Source organism: Glandiceps talaboti, chromosome 17, assembly GCF_964340395.1.
Source record: "Glandiceps talaboti chromosome 17, keGlaTala1.1, whole genome shotgun sequence".
NCBI classification, from domain to species: domain Eukaryota; kingdom Metazoa; phylum Hemichordata; class Enteropneusta; family Spengelidae; genus Glandiceps; species Glandiceps talaboti.
This window is the reverse complement of record NC_135565.1, coordinates 18,841,259-18,862,311: the sequence shown is the minus strand read 5'-3', so window position 1 is coordinate 18,862,311 and position 21,053 is coordinate 18,841,259. Positions and strand designations below refer to the sequence as shown.

The 21,053-nt window shown below is 34.0% G+C and overlaps 1 protein-coding gene across 3 annotated transcripts in view; it reads right to left on the bottom strand.

Annotated features, from left to right (window-relative positions):
* Positions 1–806: 806 nt before the first annotated feature.
* LOC144447968 (protein kinase C and casein kinase substrate in neurons protein 2-like) overlaps positions 807–21,053 on the bottom strand; it is a 45,843-nt gene continuing 25,596 nt past the window's right edge. The window contains exons 3-11 of one of the 3 annotated variants that reach the window (XM_078138088.1): positions 18,603–18,802; positions 17,840–17,977; positions 15,981–16,019; positions 13,170–13,396; positions 12,531–12,651; positions 11,216–11,382; positions 8,744–8,830; positions 6,666–6,799; positions 807–6,275 (exon numbers count right to left, since the gene is read on the bottom strand). In XM_078138088.1, coding sequence (XP_077994214.1) covers positions 6,169–6,275; positions 6,666–6,799; positions 8,744–8,830; positions 11,216–11,382; positions 12,531–12,651; positions 13,170–13,396; positions 15,981–16,019; positions 17,840–17,977; positions 18,603–18,802 — 1,220 coding nt within the window. In that variant the 3' untranslated portion in view covers positions 807–6,168. The remainder of the gene's footprint in view (positions 6,276–6,665; positions 6,800–8,743; positions 8,831–11,215; positions 11,383–12,530; positions 12,652–13,169; positions 13,397–15,980; positions 16,020–17,839; positions 17,978–18,602; positions 18,803–21,053) is intronic. The other 2 variants (XM_078138091.1, XM_078138089.1) reach the window with 2 other exon arrangements.

Here is a 21,053-nt window from a genome sequence, read left to right as displayed (position 1 = left end):
TTATTATAGCTACGTGACTATTCTGTAAACACATACCGTGTACTGTATGTACGTGATGGCATGTTTTTCACATAAAACACGGAGTTATACCATATGACGAAGAATCCCTACAAAAGTAGTGTTGTCATGAAAACCCATGTTATGTACATATTATTCGTCCAAAGTGACATTCTCCATTGACTCAAAACAGTCGTGGCTTTCTATGGATGAGCGCGAAAAAAGTTTTGATGTGATGCATTCAAGTTGTAACTTCAAATTTAGGGAAGGGATGAGGGTAAAAATAATGGGGGTACTTGTGGAGGTTGTCATTAAGATTTCGACTGATTAAATAAAACTTCGCAATATAATAACAAAACGCTTCAATTGAACTGATGTGATTAATACATCTTGCACATGATATTAACAGTCAAATGTCTTACTTCTCTCGGCTTTAATTTGCCGCTTGGGGCGTAATTCGTGAATCTCACAGAGAGACGAATATGTCACCAAGTCTGGCTGCGACAGTAAAGGTGCCGACTGCCGAGAGGAGATTCCTCACCTAATTTAGTCCCTCTAGCGGTAGCAAAGAGGATGCCCTTGTTTTTTCTTGTGATCGTTCTACTGCATAGCCTCTAGAGTGTATGTTCTAACTCAAGCCACTAGTGGTCTGAGGTTCTAACCAATCATGTCAATAGGATTCTTTGTGTGTATGTGTGGATGACAGTTTAGTGTAGACTCTTGGAGTATGACCAATAACTGTACTAACACTGCACACATTCTATGAACAACACGACACAAATATAAAATTAAATAATTATGTATGTTTTTAATTATCAATTAAAGTATTATCTGCATACAGATACAATACAGCAACCTGGTCTTGTTAGTTATTGTAATTACGGCAATGTACATGTGACATCAAAAGGTCAAAGGTCACATTGACACTACACAGGTCAACAAAGTAAAACTAAGGGTCACAGATCAAATAAACATGCTTAATGGTCGAGTCAAAGCGAACCTGACAGAAAGGTTCGAGTTTAATATATGATTTACAACAGGTCAAAGGTCACACTGCGACCTGACCTTCCTGGTCAAAGGTCACAATAGACATAATACTGACTGCTCCTGTCTAGGAAGTGTCATGCACACAACATGCAAGTAATAATTCATCGACTACAGTATATTAGGACTCCCTCTTCCTTAAAACATAGAAATAGAAAAAACACGAAATTTTTTCAGAAATTGAAGATGGTCACTTAGAATTAGTGCACTTTTACTGACTATACATAAATCACAGTGTAATAAATGATAGTAGAGTGTATATGCTATACAGACTGGTGTATTTATAAACTTATCAAAGTGGAAATTGTAAGGTATATTTACTGTAAGTATGATTGATATGGATTACTGGTATAATATTGAATTACACAGCACATGATACTCAAATTCAGCAGTTAATTGTACATGGGACTAAGTAATAAAACCTTCCATAGGAAGATAATGGTAAATCTTAGCTCTTTCCCAGTGGCAAACTATAACTGAACTGACGTGGTCTTTACTGCTGTACAGGATATGGTTCAAATTCAACCTGATAACTTAACTATTCTATGTATTGATGGTTACTATACAGCGCCCTCTACGTCAATACAGTGCATATCACAAGGGCGCCCTCTGTGTCAAGTACTTTGCTTCTTGTACAAGAAGTATAACTTCCACAGACTGTGGCATGAAAATATTATTTACAATTAGGGAGTTTTTTTAAATTTGATGTAGTGGGTTTGCGAGTTGTAGATTTAACAGAGCAGGCTGTGCAAAGAATTACTATAACCTTGGGTGATACTTTCACGCTATGACCAAGATGAAATAATATGCAAGTTTATGATCTGCGAATGTACACGGTGTGAAGATGATCATATTTCAAAATACTTAGCTGAGATTTAATGGTTTCTAACATAACAAATGTATAGCACTGCTTTACTTTGCTATGAAATTATATCAACCTAAGGCCCTCACAGACTTGTATATATACATGTCATACCACATATATCTCCATAGGTACAGTGTACTGGCAACATATACATTTTGTAAAGTACCAGGTCTAGTAGTACCTCTCATTTACTCAGGGTTTTTTCAACAAAACAAAAATCCTGGTTATCCTGTTGCTCTGTATTTTTCCTCTTGTACCAAATACATAGGAACCTTCACTTTGTGGTAGCTACCGAGTCAAATTTCTTGAAAAAGATGCATTTCAAAATTTTTAGAATGGAACATAATGCTTCCTTGTTGACGTATGCAACAAATGAAACATTTGAATCAAGTAAACTGTCCGACGATGTAATGCTTCAAACTGCAAGCTTTTCCATGCATGCATGTTGCAAAACCCAAATTCCTGTTATTTACTTGCCTAAGTAGTCTTAAGCAAATCAGGCAAATAATCATTTGCATGTGATATGACACCTTAGCTCACTAATCATTTGTAAAGCACGCTTTTCAGTTTCAGATTATTCGTTATTAACTCACCTAGGTAGTCCTATGCAAATCAAACAAATAATGTGCATAAGACTCCCTAACCTTGTTGATCTGCATGCAATATGACACCTTAACTTACTGAAGTTTTAGTTAACTCCAACCAAAAAAGAAAATATTTTTTTTCTACAGAAACATTATACTTTGTAAATTGAAAACCTCACCTTTGCATATATTCAACATTCCACACATTTTTTAATCATGTTTCTATATTTTCTTCAAAAATCTACGCTAATTTCTACATTGTCTAAATCAAAGTAACTACAAGGGATCCAACAATTGCTATTTTCATACATATACATACATTTCTTGTTAAATATTCATGATACGACCTCCTATCATAGGAGAAAAATCACACCCCTCGCTAAACTAAATTTCCGCAATGGTACGACCCATGGTACAATTCTTTACATGGATCATACCAACTTCATATTCAAATATAGGGTGGGGTTAGCATCCAATTGATGGGATAAAACAAGCCACTACCCACATTGGCAAACAGAATTATTGCAGGAATATACAGAAACATAGAAATGGGTTAAATAACCAATATTTGACTTTTTACTCAAAACATAAATGCACATAACTGATAAACTAAAAACACATTAAGATTACATAAAAGTAAGTTTGGCAGACGATATCAAATTTTCTGAATAACAATTTTGTGTACCTTTTCACACATATATTTTTAAGTAAACACAGTAAACAAAAATAAACAACAACAACCTCATTGTTATTAATGTATCAATATACAACAGTTCATAATTCATATCCCATAGAATTGCATATCAATATTCCTACAAACTTTTATCAGTTTTTAAAATTTTTGATTGACGACAAACTAACTCTCTGATTTGACATTATATTCTAATTATATTCATGAAAACCAACACTTAGGACAGGGTCGTTTGGATAAGTGAAATCTAAATGGAAAACAGTCTCAACAGACTATATAGTGTGTTTCTCCATATATTTACCATTTAGCATTTTGTCTTCAAGTGGTATATAATCCCAGTAAATAACATATACATTAACACAATATAGAAAAAAAATAACATAACTTTGAAAAACTAACATATACTCATATACTAACATATACAAGTTTATCTGGAAATGATTAGTTCTGTTGTCATAGCAGCAGTCCATTGTCAGTTTTGATTGGTTATATACTTTAGTAAACGACAACTACATCCCTCACCTCAATAAATTGAAATCTAACCCAAACACATTTACCTAAAAATGTTAAATAAAGAGAAAGCAATTATGCATACAAAGAACTCAAAATAGTTCATAAAATGACAAAATGCTGTATTAGTTTTTGAAAAAAACACATTCTGTAAATATGTGACTGGTTAATTACTGAGAATATATTTTACACTATGCAAATTTGTAGTTGCAGCAAACAGAGATGAAATTCCGAAATTTCTGTTCCTTTTTTAAAAAATAAATTTCAGTCTTGATGAATAAATAACATTTTGTTTGACTACTTTACTGGTGAGTGCCAACAGATGTGTAACTTTGGTTAATGTGGCAGTTGTGAAAAATCTGGTGATAAAAGCAAATTGAGAGGGTATAATATAAAGGCTAGCACACCCAGCTGAAGTTTTAACAGCTCAGAAAATCAAAGAATGGGAAAGTAAGACCATGCTAAAAGTGCACAAGATTCTGATGGAAAGTTGAAAACTTGAAACTGTCATCTCCTTCCCTATGTACGCTGGGAACAAGTTAAGTAAATTTATTACTAACATTACTTTACGGCTAGCAGTGAAAAGTGTTAATGGAGACAGCACAAGTGAGTTAATTGACTGCAATGGGTTGATTGAATTTGTTGCACAAAACATAAAATTTGTAAGTACAAGTCTACAATATAACTGTGTGTCTAGCGACAACACAAGTCATATGTAATGTAACTACATGTATAAAGCTATGAGTGTACATTATGGGTATAATCACAAATGATATATAACAGCCTCTAGAGGTGATAGCATGGGCCAATCTAGATACTGTAAGCTGCTATGTGTTCAATGTATGCCAAAAAAATGAAGACTATTGAATATATTATGTGAATAGTTACTATTCTATCTCCATGTTTGACAAACTCTTAAAAGTTATGGAGAAATATTTGCACAGGGCACAATCTTTTTTAGAGAAGCACTTCAGGAAGGTAATGCTTCAATGGAAATGTCTTATTCTTCTGGTCATCACGTACACCAATGTGCCATCTAAGCCAATTTGACCACTGATGCAGAGACAGTTATTGTGACTATGAAAATTTGATCTCATATGTGGTGACTCAAAATAATTCTCATCTTGACACAGAACAAAAATGTTGTCCTCCTTTAGTCACACTACTGTTGACTTTTCATATGATGGACATAGCCATGATTAAACCTTATAGAAGAGCACATTCAATAATAGGGATGGGTTGAAAAAAAAAACAAATTGATTGTCTATGATGTAGACCTGCCTTCCCTCTGTTATGAATGGTATAAATTAACAACACTGAATTTGTTTAACATGATGGCTATTTGCATATTGACTACATGCAAATTAGCTGAGCCTTTGGACATATATATTTGTATAACTTATGCGAATTTGTTAATAAAACCTGGATATATGAAAGGCATAGCGGAAATTATTGCTTAAAGATACTTTGTAACAATATGTTATGTAAATTTTGTGTTTTGTGCTGACTTGTTTAACATTGAAAAGTAGGCAGAGCGGAGTTATGGTATGGAGGGATCTGTGTAAATAAGTGAGCTTCAATAAACAGCTTCAAGTTCAGGTTCACACACACATTGTTTTCAATATATGTTACATAATTTGAACTCTCAGCTGTTCAGGAAATAGAAATTATAATTATCTGAGCTGACAAACTTGACTAATTATGCAAATCAGTTTGACTTTTCTTAACTTGTCTAAATATGCAAATCAGGTTCTGACTTTTCTTAAGTTCACTGGGTAATTTTGATACACTTGGCCATACACAGTGGTGGGGAAAGCAAAACATTAAATACATACAGAATAACTATGAATTCCCAATGTAAGATTACCAATTATGTAATATATTTTTCCAAAATCCCACACAAATTGTAATTATGGTGAATAATACATTTATATATACAGTGTACATATATACGTACCTACTAGTAAAGCCGTTTTTAAACATTTTCACATTGTTCACTCCGTTGTTATCTTTGAAGTGTTCCAGCTTACACTTATCTGTATCATTATTGTAAAGTATAAATTTTTTGAATGTTTTATGCAAATTTACAGCCTACGACATAATATATGCGATTTAGGAAATACATTAAAAGATTTCCTTGTTGAGCAGGGAATAGGAAATAACAGGAGAAAACATATCCCTAAGAATGCTGTATACAGTGAATTGTTATTCTAGAGTTATACATCTACAGCAAAATTCAAACTAAAAATGATCTGAAACACTCCTACAAGAAACCTTGGGTGAGCTTTATAGACCAGCTTTCAATCTTGTTTCTCCATGTGTGACATTTATGAATTCTTTTTGAGATACTTTCTGAGATAACAGTAGCCAAATGTGTTGTCTATTGGGGTACGTAAGATTTATATGATATTCTGTACCATATTTTAGGAATTCATTTCACTGGTCTGACTACCCAAGGTTACTTGGAGAGGTGACTGTTATATTGGTTCCGCATAATTAGCTGGGTACAATCCTTTTTTTCCGTCTATCCTGCCTTTACACCATCCTTGTTCATCTTCATCTTGTAACTTAGTGAACACATCACCTGAAAGTGATATCATTAAGTTACAGTTAAAATCTGGTGGAGAACCAGGTTGATGATGTTATATTTAACACTGACTCACACACACATATATATAGAAGCATACACAGAAACATGCAAATATGTTTGTGAGCACACACACATATACACACACATACATGTGCATATGCATGTACAACACACATACATGCATACACATGTACACACACACACACACACACACACACACACACACACACACACACACACACACATTCATTAACTGTTCCCAAAGGTCTTTTGCAACAAACCAAAAATTATGATTTGGTTTGTTTATATCTCACAACAAAGATACTACATAATACATATTGATCCAGGTTGTCTTCCACAACACCTTCAAGAAGTCATACATACCTGCTCTAAAACTAAGTTCATCTTCCTCAGCACCTTCATAGTCATACATAGCCTTGACTGGTACACCGACAACCTCGTCATCCCACTCTTCATTACCAAAGGGTTTATTGTCCTCCACTCCTGGGTCAGGATTACTACATATAAACACAGATCATATATATAACCACCATTCTATCTATCTACTATAAAATATTTCATACACATGACAGGAAATCTTATACGTTACTTACATGTATGTTCTACATACTTACCTCTTCATATAAGGACAGTAAAATATAGTTACTTTGGAATGGTGAGTTAGAAACAAATGCGGTTTTCAAGTGAATTGTGGAAGTCACTGATCATTATACTGTACACGAACTAAGAGTATGGAATATATACTCTGATTGTTCCATGTCACCACAATGCACGTCTATGACATGACAATGTGTCTACATCCCTGGTTCTGCTATGTTTGAAATATTAGTCAAAACATTAAAAATTGTGATTGCTTTCCCTGATTTTTCTTAATATTACAGGTGCTGATATAATTATGTTATTCTCCAATATTTTTCTTCATTCGAAATGAAAACACTCGTGACCTAAGGGTTGTCACTACTCGTCTAGTGACTCGTAGTGACAAAGGCCCCTTAGGTCACCCTATTTTCCTTGGCTGAATGAAATATTGGAGAATAACATCTAATTGTTCAACATGAATAAAATCAATAACAGTAAATTCACAAAAGTGGATTGACAAAAGGAAATGTCTTATCAAACATATTTCTTATTTCTGCATTTAGTTCAATAATATTGCTTACTGCTATTAATTGAAATATGACTGGGTGATAAAATAGCACCTTGGTATCTTAGTCAAATACCAACAATGTCACGACAAATACATTGAGGATTTCCCCCAAATGTCTGAACACATGTCAAGTGGCACTGTGCAGCTGAGTTTCTTTACAAGATTTCAGCAATGAGTAAATACTGTAGCATTATTATTACTGAAAAGCAAAACCTGAAGATCAGCTAAAAAGGAAAAATGTGTTATAGAAATGAAGTGAGCGGATGAAGATGGAAAGAAAGCTAGCCTCTTTACCCCTTACCAAGTTACCACAGCTAAACAAAAGAATAAAATAAACATAACTACAGAGGGCAGTATCACACTGGGTCAAACCAAAGAAAAACCTTGCAGGACTAACCACACAAGTGTATCTAATGAGGACTACGCTATTCAGCATTGATTCACCTATCCATTTACCATTAAACTCTAAGTTAAGGGGACCAATAACTACAGAATAATCAGTTTATTAAGGAGTTAAAATAGATTTTAACAATAATATACAAAACACCATGCAAACAGAAATGTTACATACTGCCACAGTACAAAATGTACATGCATACATACACAAAATAACACACAAACAAAGAAGCAACTTTTTAATTAGTGTGTGAATCAAGAGCACTAATAGATTCACGAACAGAAGTGAACTGAACAGTGCAAAATATAAACAGAAATAACTTGACATGAGGAAAGCTGAGAGAAATTCACAGGTGCAACAGCTAATAATAATTTGGAACGTAAAAAAATAGGAGAACAACTAAATTAATTAATAAGAAATGTCATATAGCAATTACTGACAAAAATTAGTTTAGGCAGTTAACAGCAATTTATAAGCCACCAGCAAGCAACTATCTGAGACCATAGGTTACACTCTATGGGTCATTGTGACGTAATCCACCAAGAGGTTACATATGTACACAAACTCTGGGTTTACGTAATCCACCAAGGGGGTTTCTACACAAACTCTGGGTTTACGTGATCCACCAATGGGGGTTTCTACACAAACTCTGGGTTTACGTGATCCACCAAGGGGGTTTCTACACAAACTCTGGGTTTACGTGATCCACCAAGGGGTTTCTACACAAACTCTGGGTTTACGTAATCCACCAATGGGGGTTTCTACACAAACTCTGGGTTTATGTGATCCACCAAGGGGTTTCTACACAAACTCTGGGTTTACGTAATCCACCAATGGGGGTTTCTACACAAACTCTGGGTTTACATCATCCACCAAGGGGGTTCTTACACAACTAACCTCTTAGTAATTTCTGGCGGAGACGGCTGACTGTAAGTTTGCTGGTACACATTATAATCAGTATATCGGCTCTGACTGTGGTAGCCACTGGTTATCATTAATTATGGATGGAGAAAAACAAAGGAAAAAAAACACAACGCACAAAATGAGATGAGAAAGATGCTCACACACACACACACACATACATACATAGATTGTTAACTTTACAACAAATACACTGCACCACATACCTGGTGTTTTATGATCTGCAACAGACATGCATGATAAACAATACAATGTATATGCAGTGATATGAACATTACCACTGATGTCACGCCACGCCATGTTCTTAATGCTTAAACGATGACATTCATCAAAATCAGCTGCCAGTGAAATATGATTGCTTCATTTTTATTACTCCATCACTCAATATTACTCATATTTCTGATGATACTTGATTATGACAATGACAGGTAACCATGGAAATGAAACCAAAGCAGAAATGATTTCTTTCTAATTTTTTAAACTATATCGTTGTACAGGAATGCATTAATTTCAATGATTGATATCAACTTAGTTGACCTGATTTACACTCATCCTGTTAACATCACGTTTCTATAAACGGCAATAACAACAGAAACTGACAAAAGTTTCCTGGATTTCTTTATGCAGGAATCTAAATCATGTTTTTGAAGTTTTCTTTCCTGGGTACAAATGCATAGACATACATGGTGTCACACACCTACACACTCACTCACATATGAACACACACACACACACACACACATACACACACACACACACACACACACACACACAAACTTGATCTTACATATATACACGATCCTTTAAATACAAGTGTGCTAAGTCAGAAGCTACTTCAAGGGCTTAGAAATCAACAGCTAAATAAAACCAAGTATTGTGCATTTTCTATTATATGCCAAACAAATTAAGGATGCAGAAACCAAAAAAATAATCTATGCATTACAGCAATGTAGTTATAGTGAATTCACATCCAAGCATAGCAGTCAGTGTACAGAGTGAACTGTGATCATAATTTATCATAGCTAAGTAACAAAACAAACTACTATATGATTTGGTCTTGCCCTACAATAATATAAATATCTACTGTAATATCAGGGATGTAGATAAGGGCTGGTAGCTGGCATTGAAACAGTTACTTTGCAATGATTTTTGTCAGTTACTTTTGTATGCATTTGTTTTAAAATTTCTTTGTCTCTACCAGTACATTTCCATCAGATTAATGAATCTCATTCCAGGTAGTCTAGTTCCTATACAGTATCATTACATTTACACCTCCACCATGTTGGTATCCAGACTACATTCTAGGATATCACAGCCCTCTTGTCACATTTCACCAGCTACTTTTAAACTTAGCTACATCCCTGAATATTACATCATTCTTGACCAGATTGGTTATTAAACGATTCTAGTGTTATTGCCCACGGAATGAGTTTTTTTGGCCAACCTCTCCTCTACTGACTGATAGAGCTCTATATAATATACACAGGGGTATACATGAGGCAAGTGAAATGGAAATGAAATGATAGTTAGTAGCATGGAAAAATGGGGGGGGGGGGGGGGTGAAAGGATAATACATTGGTACAGAGATATCCTGAACTCTTAGCATCATGGCTGTCTGGAAAGCTAGAAATGCCTATAGTTTTAAGTTAAACCTATTTCAATTTCCTAAGTAGACTTATACAACGAAAACTTCTTAAAGAAGTGTTTGAGGAAACAAAATTTGATCATGTCTTTTTTTAATAGACTGAGTGATTCATCATAGGGTTGCTTACACCGCAAACATTTCAACCCCCTCCCCCTCCCCCTCCCCTTACATCAACCTTTGTATCTGTACCTGTATGTCTATTGATATCTGTATCTGTGAGTGAGTGAGTGAGTGAGTGAGTGAGTGAGTGAGTGAGTGAGTGAGTGAGTGAGTGAGTGTGTGTCTGTATCTGTATCTGTGTATGTATAATTATGTATATGTATATGTGTATACGTACAAGTGTATTAGACTTAATTAAAAAGAATAAGGATGTAATAAGTTGTTACTCAGAGTTTCACGCTTCGAGTGATCTGAAGATTGCTCGAAGCGTGAAACTCTGAGTAATGACTTATTACATCCTTATTCTTTTGAATTAAGTCTATAATGCTCTGCTACTAATATTTGCATTGAGCACTGTTCTCTCCAGCAAGACACTTACATTCATATGTATATGTATTATGTATATGTAGTATATGTATCTGTATCTGTATCTGTATCTGTACCTGTACCTGTATCTGTATCTGTATCTGTATCTGTATCTGTATCTGTATCTGTATCTGTATCTGTATCTGTATCTGTATCTGTTTGGATACTGGAAACTGTCTCACAATTGAGCAAAACTCCTCCAGGGTGGTGTGCATACTTTGTTGGTTTTAGTCACTCAGTTCACAGAGTGATGACATTGCAGATTTGCTTTGACCTACCTATCAACGACTTGATTGATGTTTGGATCATAGCTTCCAGTACTGGGAGCTGATATATTTGAGGTACCCTTGTAGGATGCATTTGTCAACATCACTTCATCACCTCCACCAACATTACCCTTGCTTTTCTTCTTGCTACTGATAGAATGGAGTTCTTCTGAATATTCCTATCATAACAAATGAGTTGAAATCACATGTTAAGTCATTTTCATTGTTCCTACAACGCTTAATGATAAGTCTATATTTAAAGACACATCCCTCACCAAAAACAAATGGTAACTCACATATTAAGTCATTTTCACACACTGTACCCTACCCTTCAATGTTTTCATAACAAGTCTTCTTCGTTTAAAGACAGACTCAAACATGAACAACTAACAAATCACATTAACAGCAATTTTCATACACATTCGTAAGATGTTTACTGTAAACGAGTAAACACACTATACAGCACTATCAACAATCATTTTCGCACACTGTTTCTTAGGATGTTTACTAATAACAAGTCTTCTAAATTTAAAGACACAGCCCCCCCCCCCAACGTTAATAAATGACAAATCACACATTTTTAAGTTAGTTTCCTACATATTTTCATAACGTCTTCCATACTTGTTATAGACCCAATACTAATAAATAATCATAACAATCATTTTACACACATTTACAATTTTTAATAACAAGTCTTCTAAATTTAAAGACACAGCCCCCCCCCCCCCCCAACGTTAATAAATGACAAATCACACATTTTTAATAGTTAGTTTCCTACATATTTTCATAACGTCTTCCATACTTGTTATAGACCCAATACTAATAAATAATCATAACAATCATTTTACACACATTTACAATATTTAATAACAAGTCTTATAAATTTAAAGACACAGCCCCCCCCCCCACACACACACACACACTAATAAATGACAAATCACACATTAATAGTAATTTTCATTTAGTTTCCTATATATTTTCATAACAACACATCTTCTACATGTATACTTAAAGACACAGTTCCAACCAGTAATAAATAACAAATCACATATTAAGTCATCTCACACACCAACTATAAATTCCTTGGACATTAAATAACAGCTAGTCCTGTGAATGAAGTTTTAAGTAAAAAACTTCTTTAGTTGTGAAATCTGCAATATGACCTTGAAGAGGAAGGTCAAGGTTAAAGGTGAAGTCTGACTTTTTAAAACTTCTTAAACATACATGTAGGAGCAGATTTGTGAATGGAATTTTTAGAACAAAACTTACAAATGGAAACTTACTTCATATCACCAAGTAAGAACGCTGCAAAGTAAAAGTAACTTACTTCAAATGCTGGCCAGTTCATAGACATTCCTGTACCATAAGTGTTCTTAAACCATTTCAAATCTTTGTCTGCATCTGCATTCTGAACTGTTTGTATGAAATCTGAGTACACCTGAGTAAACCTATACAGGAAACCAAACAAACAAACAATTATATTATGAACTCTTTACAGAAAGTTAACAAAAAAGGTTTGGGAACCTACCTACCTACAGAAAGGGAGAATCCGGTAAAATTTGCAATTTCAAATTTTATTTAGGTGGAGAACCACAATATAACATCCATAGAACTCAGGTAGATGTTATTTCACATTATTTTTCCAAGTAGAAAAACATAGTAAAGCTGTTTTATCAAATAAAAATCCAAAATAAATACCAAATTCTCATCCATATGGCCACTTTAAATACATATAGTAGTTTAAGGAATGAAACAATATTTACAATAAAATATACATAAAGTTGTGTTTATATAGACAATCACCTTGTATGCTCCCCGGGGAGTTGAGGAAGACTAAAGGGCTGTTGTGCTGTTCTGATCCGAGCCAGGGGTAATAATTGTAAAGCGCTTTGAGCACGGAGTGGGAAAGCGCTATATAAGAACCCAACATTATTATTATTATTAATCAAAATAATAATATACTTACTTAGCTTGACTTGAGAGGTCTAGTCTTTCGTGTAAATCTGAGAGAATTTCTTTAAAGAAAGTGAGCCGTTTTCCTTCAAAATCTTGAGTCTTGTTAAATTGTTGTGTCATATCTTCCATGTATCGTGCGTTGTAATTGGTCAGATCACTTAAAGCCTTTTCATATTTGTCTTTAGCCTTTATTTTGTCTTGTCTACATTTTTCTACTTTGTCACGCAGTTTCTTTATCTGTTATTATCAAAAGAAAACCGAGATTTGTAAATTACAGGCATGAAAAGAAGACATTTGAAAATGCCAACATTGCTAAATCAGTGTTTTCCCTAGAATTTTTCTGTCAGTGCTCTCCCTACAATTCTTCCATGAGCAATACAACGTATAATGCTCCAGGCTCCGAAACCAACAGTTCTCTTCAATTTCTATGGTGCTGAAAAGTGTGCATTCCACACCAAATGCCTGTTTGAACAGATGCCGTCTTCCATTTCAAATCTGAAGAGTGAAGAGCAATGTCAAGGCTGCCAGCTAAACTCACAAAGTGAACATTAACGTTTATAATACCTTTCTAATATGAAAGGCTGGCTTTTCTTGAAATAGATACCAAGAATCCATCCAGTTACTATGGAAACGTGCATATATACGATATGGAAAATTTCTAGGGATAACACTAGATTTGAACACACGCAAATACTACTAGTACTAGCAGTGCAACAACAAAAAACACTGTAAAACCAGTTATCTAACAGTGGACTTAAGCAGTGAATGTGGCATTATGAGTATGCACACTATAAACACCAGGAATATGTATGTAGGTATTACAGGATAACACGGCATAATGACATACATGTATGTGTGTATTGGGATATGTGTACATGTAGGTGGGTTTTACAGGATAACATAGCGTTATAACGTGTATATTGGGGATATATGTACATGTAGGTGGGTGTTACAGGGAAAACACGGTAGGCAGGCTCTATGACAGATTACAATTGTATTTGTTGGGATACATACATATAGTTGAATGTAGATGATGTTGTCACAATTCTTGCTTCAATCAGCTTATTTACAATTACATGTAAGTACATATTGGAGACCTATAACTTATATTTCTTAGGCCAATATGACGTAATACATGCTTACTGAACTGGCCTTCTTGAAATTACATTAACATCTAGTAAAGTTTCAACTATATGACTATGTTCAGAAAGAACAAAAGTTTGATGTCATTCCCAGTTTCGTAAACATTTCATTATAATTGTGAAGAAAAACCTTGATAAAAATTCTGTGAAACGTGACAGTTGTAAATATTATCAACCTTTCGTCTGAACCCATGATAAAAATAATCTGTGCAGTCAATGTCAGGAAGTTTTCAGTAAATCATAATGTTAGTTTCAGAACGTTAACCATAGAGTTGTATCTCTTTAATTCATACTCAGAACTCTGTATTCGCTATTAGTATTATTACCTTTACACCTGTTGTCTACATGTAGAAATGTTGTTGATCAGAACATAGTTTTATCAGTGGTGGACGATTAAAAATGGCTTTGAAAGTGCCTTGAAGTCTTCTCCTTGTCACACGATCAACATTGATACAAAATCAACAGTGAGTGCCTCATATGTAGATGCATGCTATGTTTTTATCAGTTTGTTTATGTCAGTGAAAGTTAGACATATTGTATATTGCAATATGACTAACTTTCACAGATGTAAACAAACTGATAAGAACATGGCATGAACTTACATTAGAGATGCCTAATGTTATTTTGTATCAATATATGTCTACTTGATATTGTGGTACGGAGACAACTTTTTGGCACCTACAGAACCAGTTTAAATTGACTATTACTGATAAAACAACATTCTGATCAACAGCATTTCTAGACAAATAGTGCAAGGATTGTATGTGAATACAGTTACAAAATGTATATGAACTGAAGGTACAGTAGTTTAATTGGCCTGAGCAACCTGCCACTTTCAGATGTTCTGTGTCTCAACCAAAAACAAAGCCTGAGCTGTAGTAAATCTTGAGGTGACTGGATCACTCAGACTTGCTGATTTATAAAAAACAACATATATCACCACAAAAGCAAAGCAAAATGACTGCACGATACTACCCAACATTCAATCTTTATTTGTGAATGGATACAACCATATTTGTCAATTGCTAGAGACAGGGATATAGCTAATTTTAAAATAAGATGGTACAATAGGAAAAGTAGGCAGTAATATATATACGGAAGAACCATGAATCTGCCCTACAATGAATATATAGTGGTTGAAACAAAGTTTTTTTAAACACAGATTCCTGTAAAAGTAGCCAGCAAGAAATTGTGGAGTAGCCAGTTGTTTTTGCTAGCTACCGGCCTGTATCTACATCCCTGGTTGAGCAATGCCATTACAAGTATAACTTTGCAATGTATTAAACACTGTACTTCTGCTATGAGAGCTGATTTTAACCATGATACACCAATATAGCAGAAAACAAACTCTTCAAAACAAACTTAAACCTGAACCTTTTCCCACTGCAAATCTGTGTTCACAACATCATTATTACACCATATACAATAGATGTATGAACATATACGGTCACAAGTCACACAACACAACACTACACTACACTACACTACACTACAACCACCATGACAGTATACCCTGGAAACACAGAATGGATGGGAAGGAAATGGATGGAATTCTATACCCAAATTTACTTACTTTTGTTACAGTACATGTACACTACAAGTATTACATTCTGAGGGTGATTTTTTTTTACACTGATGGACTTTTCAAACTTGCAACAACTTTATTGTAACATACTTACAAGTTTATCATTTCTGGCATTCGCGTCGTCAGAAGAATTCTGTAGGTATTTATAGGAGATAGTCAAAATATATACTATTTTGGACAGGTTGGTAATGATGCTCAAGAGGTGTGCTAATTTTGGTGAGTGATATTCAGCAATTACAGTCAATTAACGTGCTGCTTTGCATGGGTGAGTTTCATACATGTATCCTATACAGGTACTGTATTATTAGCTACAAAGTTACCACATTGTAACAATTCGAGATAAAGTTACAACATTGTAACAAGTTAAGATTAAGTTGCAACACTGCAACAAGATTAGATAAAACAGGGAGGTTAACATTACAACATTGAAACAGTTTGAATAAAGTTACACTTTTGCAACAGAAGCATTAAGAATGTAACATGTTCAAAGTAAAGCTGCAACATTGTAACAAGTTTGAAGGAAAAAGGAAAAACAATTCAGACGTTTAGCAACACTGTAACAATTCCATAATGTTACAACATTAACAGTTTGTGTAAAAGTAACAATATTGCAACAAGTTACGACTGAAGCATTAATTAAGAATGTAACATGTTCAAAGTAAAGTTGCAACATTGTAACAAGTTTGAGGGGGAAAGTTGCAACAATGTATCAAGTTGGGATAAAGTTACAACACTTCAATAACAATCATGGATAAATGCATGTTAATAATGTAACAAATCAGGTAAAGTTACGATAATGTAGCAAGCCTGATTACATTGCTGTAAAATCATGCTACACATTCAAATTAGGTTACAATCATGCGATACATTCACATTACTTTATTATCACGCAATACATTCTGGTAAAAGTAGCATTCACTTTATATATCATACTCTTATGAATCATCACATTGTTATGGCTGACATTCAAATAATATTCTACATATATGTTGCAGTTATACATGTGTACATTTAAAATAATAAATGACACATTTTAATAAAGTTGTCAATTTAATAAATATCATGATTGTAACATTGTAACATACAACAAAATTCATATAAAAATTTCAGTAGCTAAAAAATATTTTCTTGATTCGCCGTCAAAATATTTTCAGGTGCAAAATTTTCAAGGTGTGAAACTTACAATTAAGAATTTCAAACAAAAATATCTTTTTCGTTATCAATGAGTATTTTGAGTGACAGTGCAACAAATTAGTAAATACTTCTTATTTGACATTCTGACATGAGTGAAATCATAATTCCGCACAATTGTGTGATACAATATGACAATAAAATGACTGAACAAATCTAGAATTACAGATTCTAACATCAGTAAACTGGTAAATTAATTTGTTATATTTGACATGAATCATTTGTATGAAATGTGGAGAATGAAAGATGATAAATCAATCATAATAATCACAACTGATGAGCTTATAAACAGTTTGATTTCAATCTTGGATTAATTTCACACCTCAGGCAGCTATTTCAAGAAGATGACACATGAATCACATTCTTACTGTACATAGATCATTTCCTGATATGTTTAGGACAGAATTTTCAGATTTGAAACTGCTGACAGTGAATTAGCTGATCTCTCATTTCTCTGATCTTTTCTGTTAATAAACTAGCTCTCTGGATAACTGGTAAGTTGGCTTGTTTTCTCATGTAGTTTTGTAATTTATTGATGGTACTCACAAAAAAACCAGCTGCCTGTCTATTTTTACTATTTTAGGAGGTGGAAGGATGATGATTTAAATAGTGTCCATGTCAATTGTCAGTGAGATTTAATGACCATGTGACTTTATTGACTAAGATATTATAAGCAGACTTAGATCAGTCTATTTTTGCTGGGGGGTGCGAGGTGGGAGGTGAGGGGATGAGGTTGAGATTCACTAACACTGTTTTACATACCTGGTCCGGTGAGAGTGATGAATCTTCTTTAGCGTTGTTTTCTCCATTGATAGCTGACTTCTCTAATTTACACATGTTGTGGTAGGATTTCTTTGTTGATGTTACTTTAGCCAGTAACTTAGCCCATGGTTTTTGTGCCTGAAATCCATTACAAACACTATGATCAACTCATGAAACTCCATCACAGTACATAACATTATGGAATCATGATGGTCCAATAGTTGCTGGTTTGGAATCTGCAACTTATGCAAATTGCCAGTTCATGCCTCGTAGTCACTTGTTTCTGAATGGCTTGAAGTCCTTGGGCAATACAATCTCAGGACAATTTCAAGGTATACATGTACTTTATATTTGAGAAAATAAAGTCTTCGTAACATCAAGTATTCAATTAAAAGAGCAAGTTGTGAATACTTCTTTTTTATGCCTTTGGTATGGTGTTTTTTTCAAAGGTTTGGTATACCCTGGTTACAGATTAAGAGAAATTTGGTAAACATTGGCATGGGTTTCCATACCATGTATCACTACCTTGGTGGGGTACCCAAGTAAAATATCAGAGATAGATTCAACTTACTAACCATCCATGAAAAAAAAAACACCGATCCATAATCTTAGCTCATATTCATAATTTCAGCTCACATTCTAATGACAGGATGAACTGTTTTTTCCAACTCATAGTTTTTTTTAAAACAACCCCCCCCCCCCCCCCCCCCCATAGAAAGAAGATTAATACTGGTGCAAGAGGAAGAAAATCTTGACCACTTACCTTTTTGAAACCTTCATCAGTTTCAACAGTTTCTTTAAAACTAAGCATCTTTTTATGATAGTTCTCTTTTTGCCATGATTTGACTTTCTGATGAGTGTCTGTCATAAGTTGTTCTTTGACGTCAAGATGGATGTCACAGTTTCTTTCTGCTTCTGTAAAGACTGCCTTCCATGCTGATGACATGGTACCATATTCTGGACCTGAAAATGAATACATCACATACAACTTATCAAAATATTCTGGACCTGAACATGAATACATTACATATAAGTTATCAAAACATTTTGGACCTGAATATGAATACATCACATATATGTATAACTTATCAAAATATTCTGGACCTGAACATGAATACATGACATACATGTATGTACAATATAACTTGTCAAATCAGGATCTGAACATAATACATATTATATAACTTGTCTAAATATTCTGGACCTGAACATGAATACATGACATACATGTATGTACAATATAACTTGTCAAATCAGGATCTGAACATAATACATATTATACAACTTGTCTAAATATTCTGGACCTGAACATGAATATACAATGTAAATGTATCAGACACAATGTGTCAAAAATATGGACCTGAACATGAATACATGCCATCCTACTTATCAAAATATTTATGACCTGAACATGAATATCTCAACAGATGATTGCCCAAATTGCTGAGCTATGTAAATATTTACATTAAGTGTATCTAAGATTTACTTTATTTCCATGTACAAAAATGTAGTTACTTTTGAATGTGGAACTGATACAAAACTGATACCAAACTGATACTGAACTGATAACATAACTTATACATCTGCAAGTACTAATTACCTATACATACAGATCATCAACTGATAACACAATGAACAATGTCATGTTAACTTCCCTACTACCTTGTTGCTGATTTATTAAGAAGTCAATCAACTTATCAAGACAGATAATTTTTTTTAAGTTCCGAAACGATGGTACATGTATGTACTACATTTGTATGTCCAATGTACCGATAGTTGATTCTTACAAACACTTAAACCAAGTTAAATCCTATGGATTTGTGCAATTTGAGTTCAAATCCATACACATTACACTACAAATTACCTTTCAATAAGATTGATGGTTCCATTTCTGATTGATTTCACAGGAATGCCCTGACTTATCTACATCTGACTACACATTTTTCTATACTAAAAGGTGAGCTTACTCTAACTAATACTGGCTTAGTGCAAACTTGCTTTTGGAAAAATTATAAATCTGCCTATCAATCTCTGTTCTATCCTTTCAATAGTAACCAATTAACTTTGTTTAATTCTCAATTCTGCACGATGACACCATGACAAAAAGTCAACTGATTTGAATTCAGATGTAATGAAGAATCAATCTTCTCAGAAGAAAGTTGTTACATTGTAGGCTGTGGCATTATGGGATTGTGATGTCCTACACTGTATTCAGTAACATTTGGTAGCTAAGATCCCGAGTAAAAGAACAACTTTATTCCAATGAAACAACTATATTACAATGTACTTGATGTACAATATCAAGGATTAGTTGAACTATACATTACATTATTTATTATGTATCATGTATGTGTAGAATGATAGACAATGTTCTCACTAAACTAGTCAAAGCTCCAGGACAAAGAAGACAAGTACTGGCCTATGAAAACACTGGAATCCATCAAAATTAGAGAACACCAGCCATTCCTCGACCGTGACTGATACCACCTCCCAGTCCCACCTATTTACAAGTCAGGTGATTCCACTAGGTCACCTGACCGAACGGCATAATATCATTGCACTGATGACATCTGAGAGATTTGGACAAAAGCTAGGTAGTCACTTCAAAAATTAGATTCCACTAAGGTAACTTTATGACTACTAAACTACAAGTAGTCAACATTCAAACCGAGTACCCTTGTAATTTCACACAGTCTGCGTTTAATAAAATTAAGTAAATATTTCACACTATTTCATTTACTCTTTACTCTGTCAGTTCATGTACTTTTTGCATTTTTGTAATCATGGGTAGTTTACGAGAGCCTATGATGAGCAAAAGAATTTTAGCAATTTCCACTCGTCAGTTCCTATATTGTATACATACACAATATATTTTTTTAGAGGTGTAATAAAGATTTTAGTGAAGCAAATATACAAGTTTCAGAATATTTCCACTCTGTGAGCTTTCTCATATAAATATTTCATTTTAAGTTTCACTAGCTACATGTGAGCAAACTATATAAGAAAGGTTCCACTCCATCAGTTCATGCATATATAATTTATTTGATGTTTGGTGAGCTAGATTGCACAAACCAAATAAAATTGTCAGGCCACTTCATCAGTTCTTGAATACATGTATATATTTTCAAGTTTCAGGAAATTTACTGCAGCGAACCAAATCTACGGAACTACATTATACTTCTTTGACTAGTATATTTTACTCAATCAGTTTGTG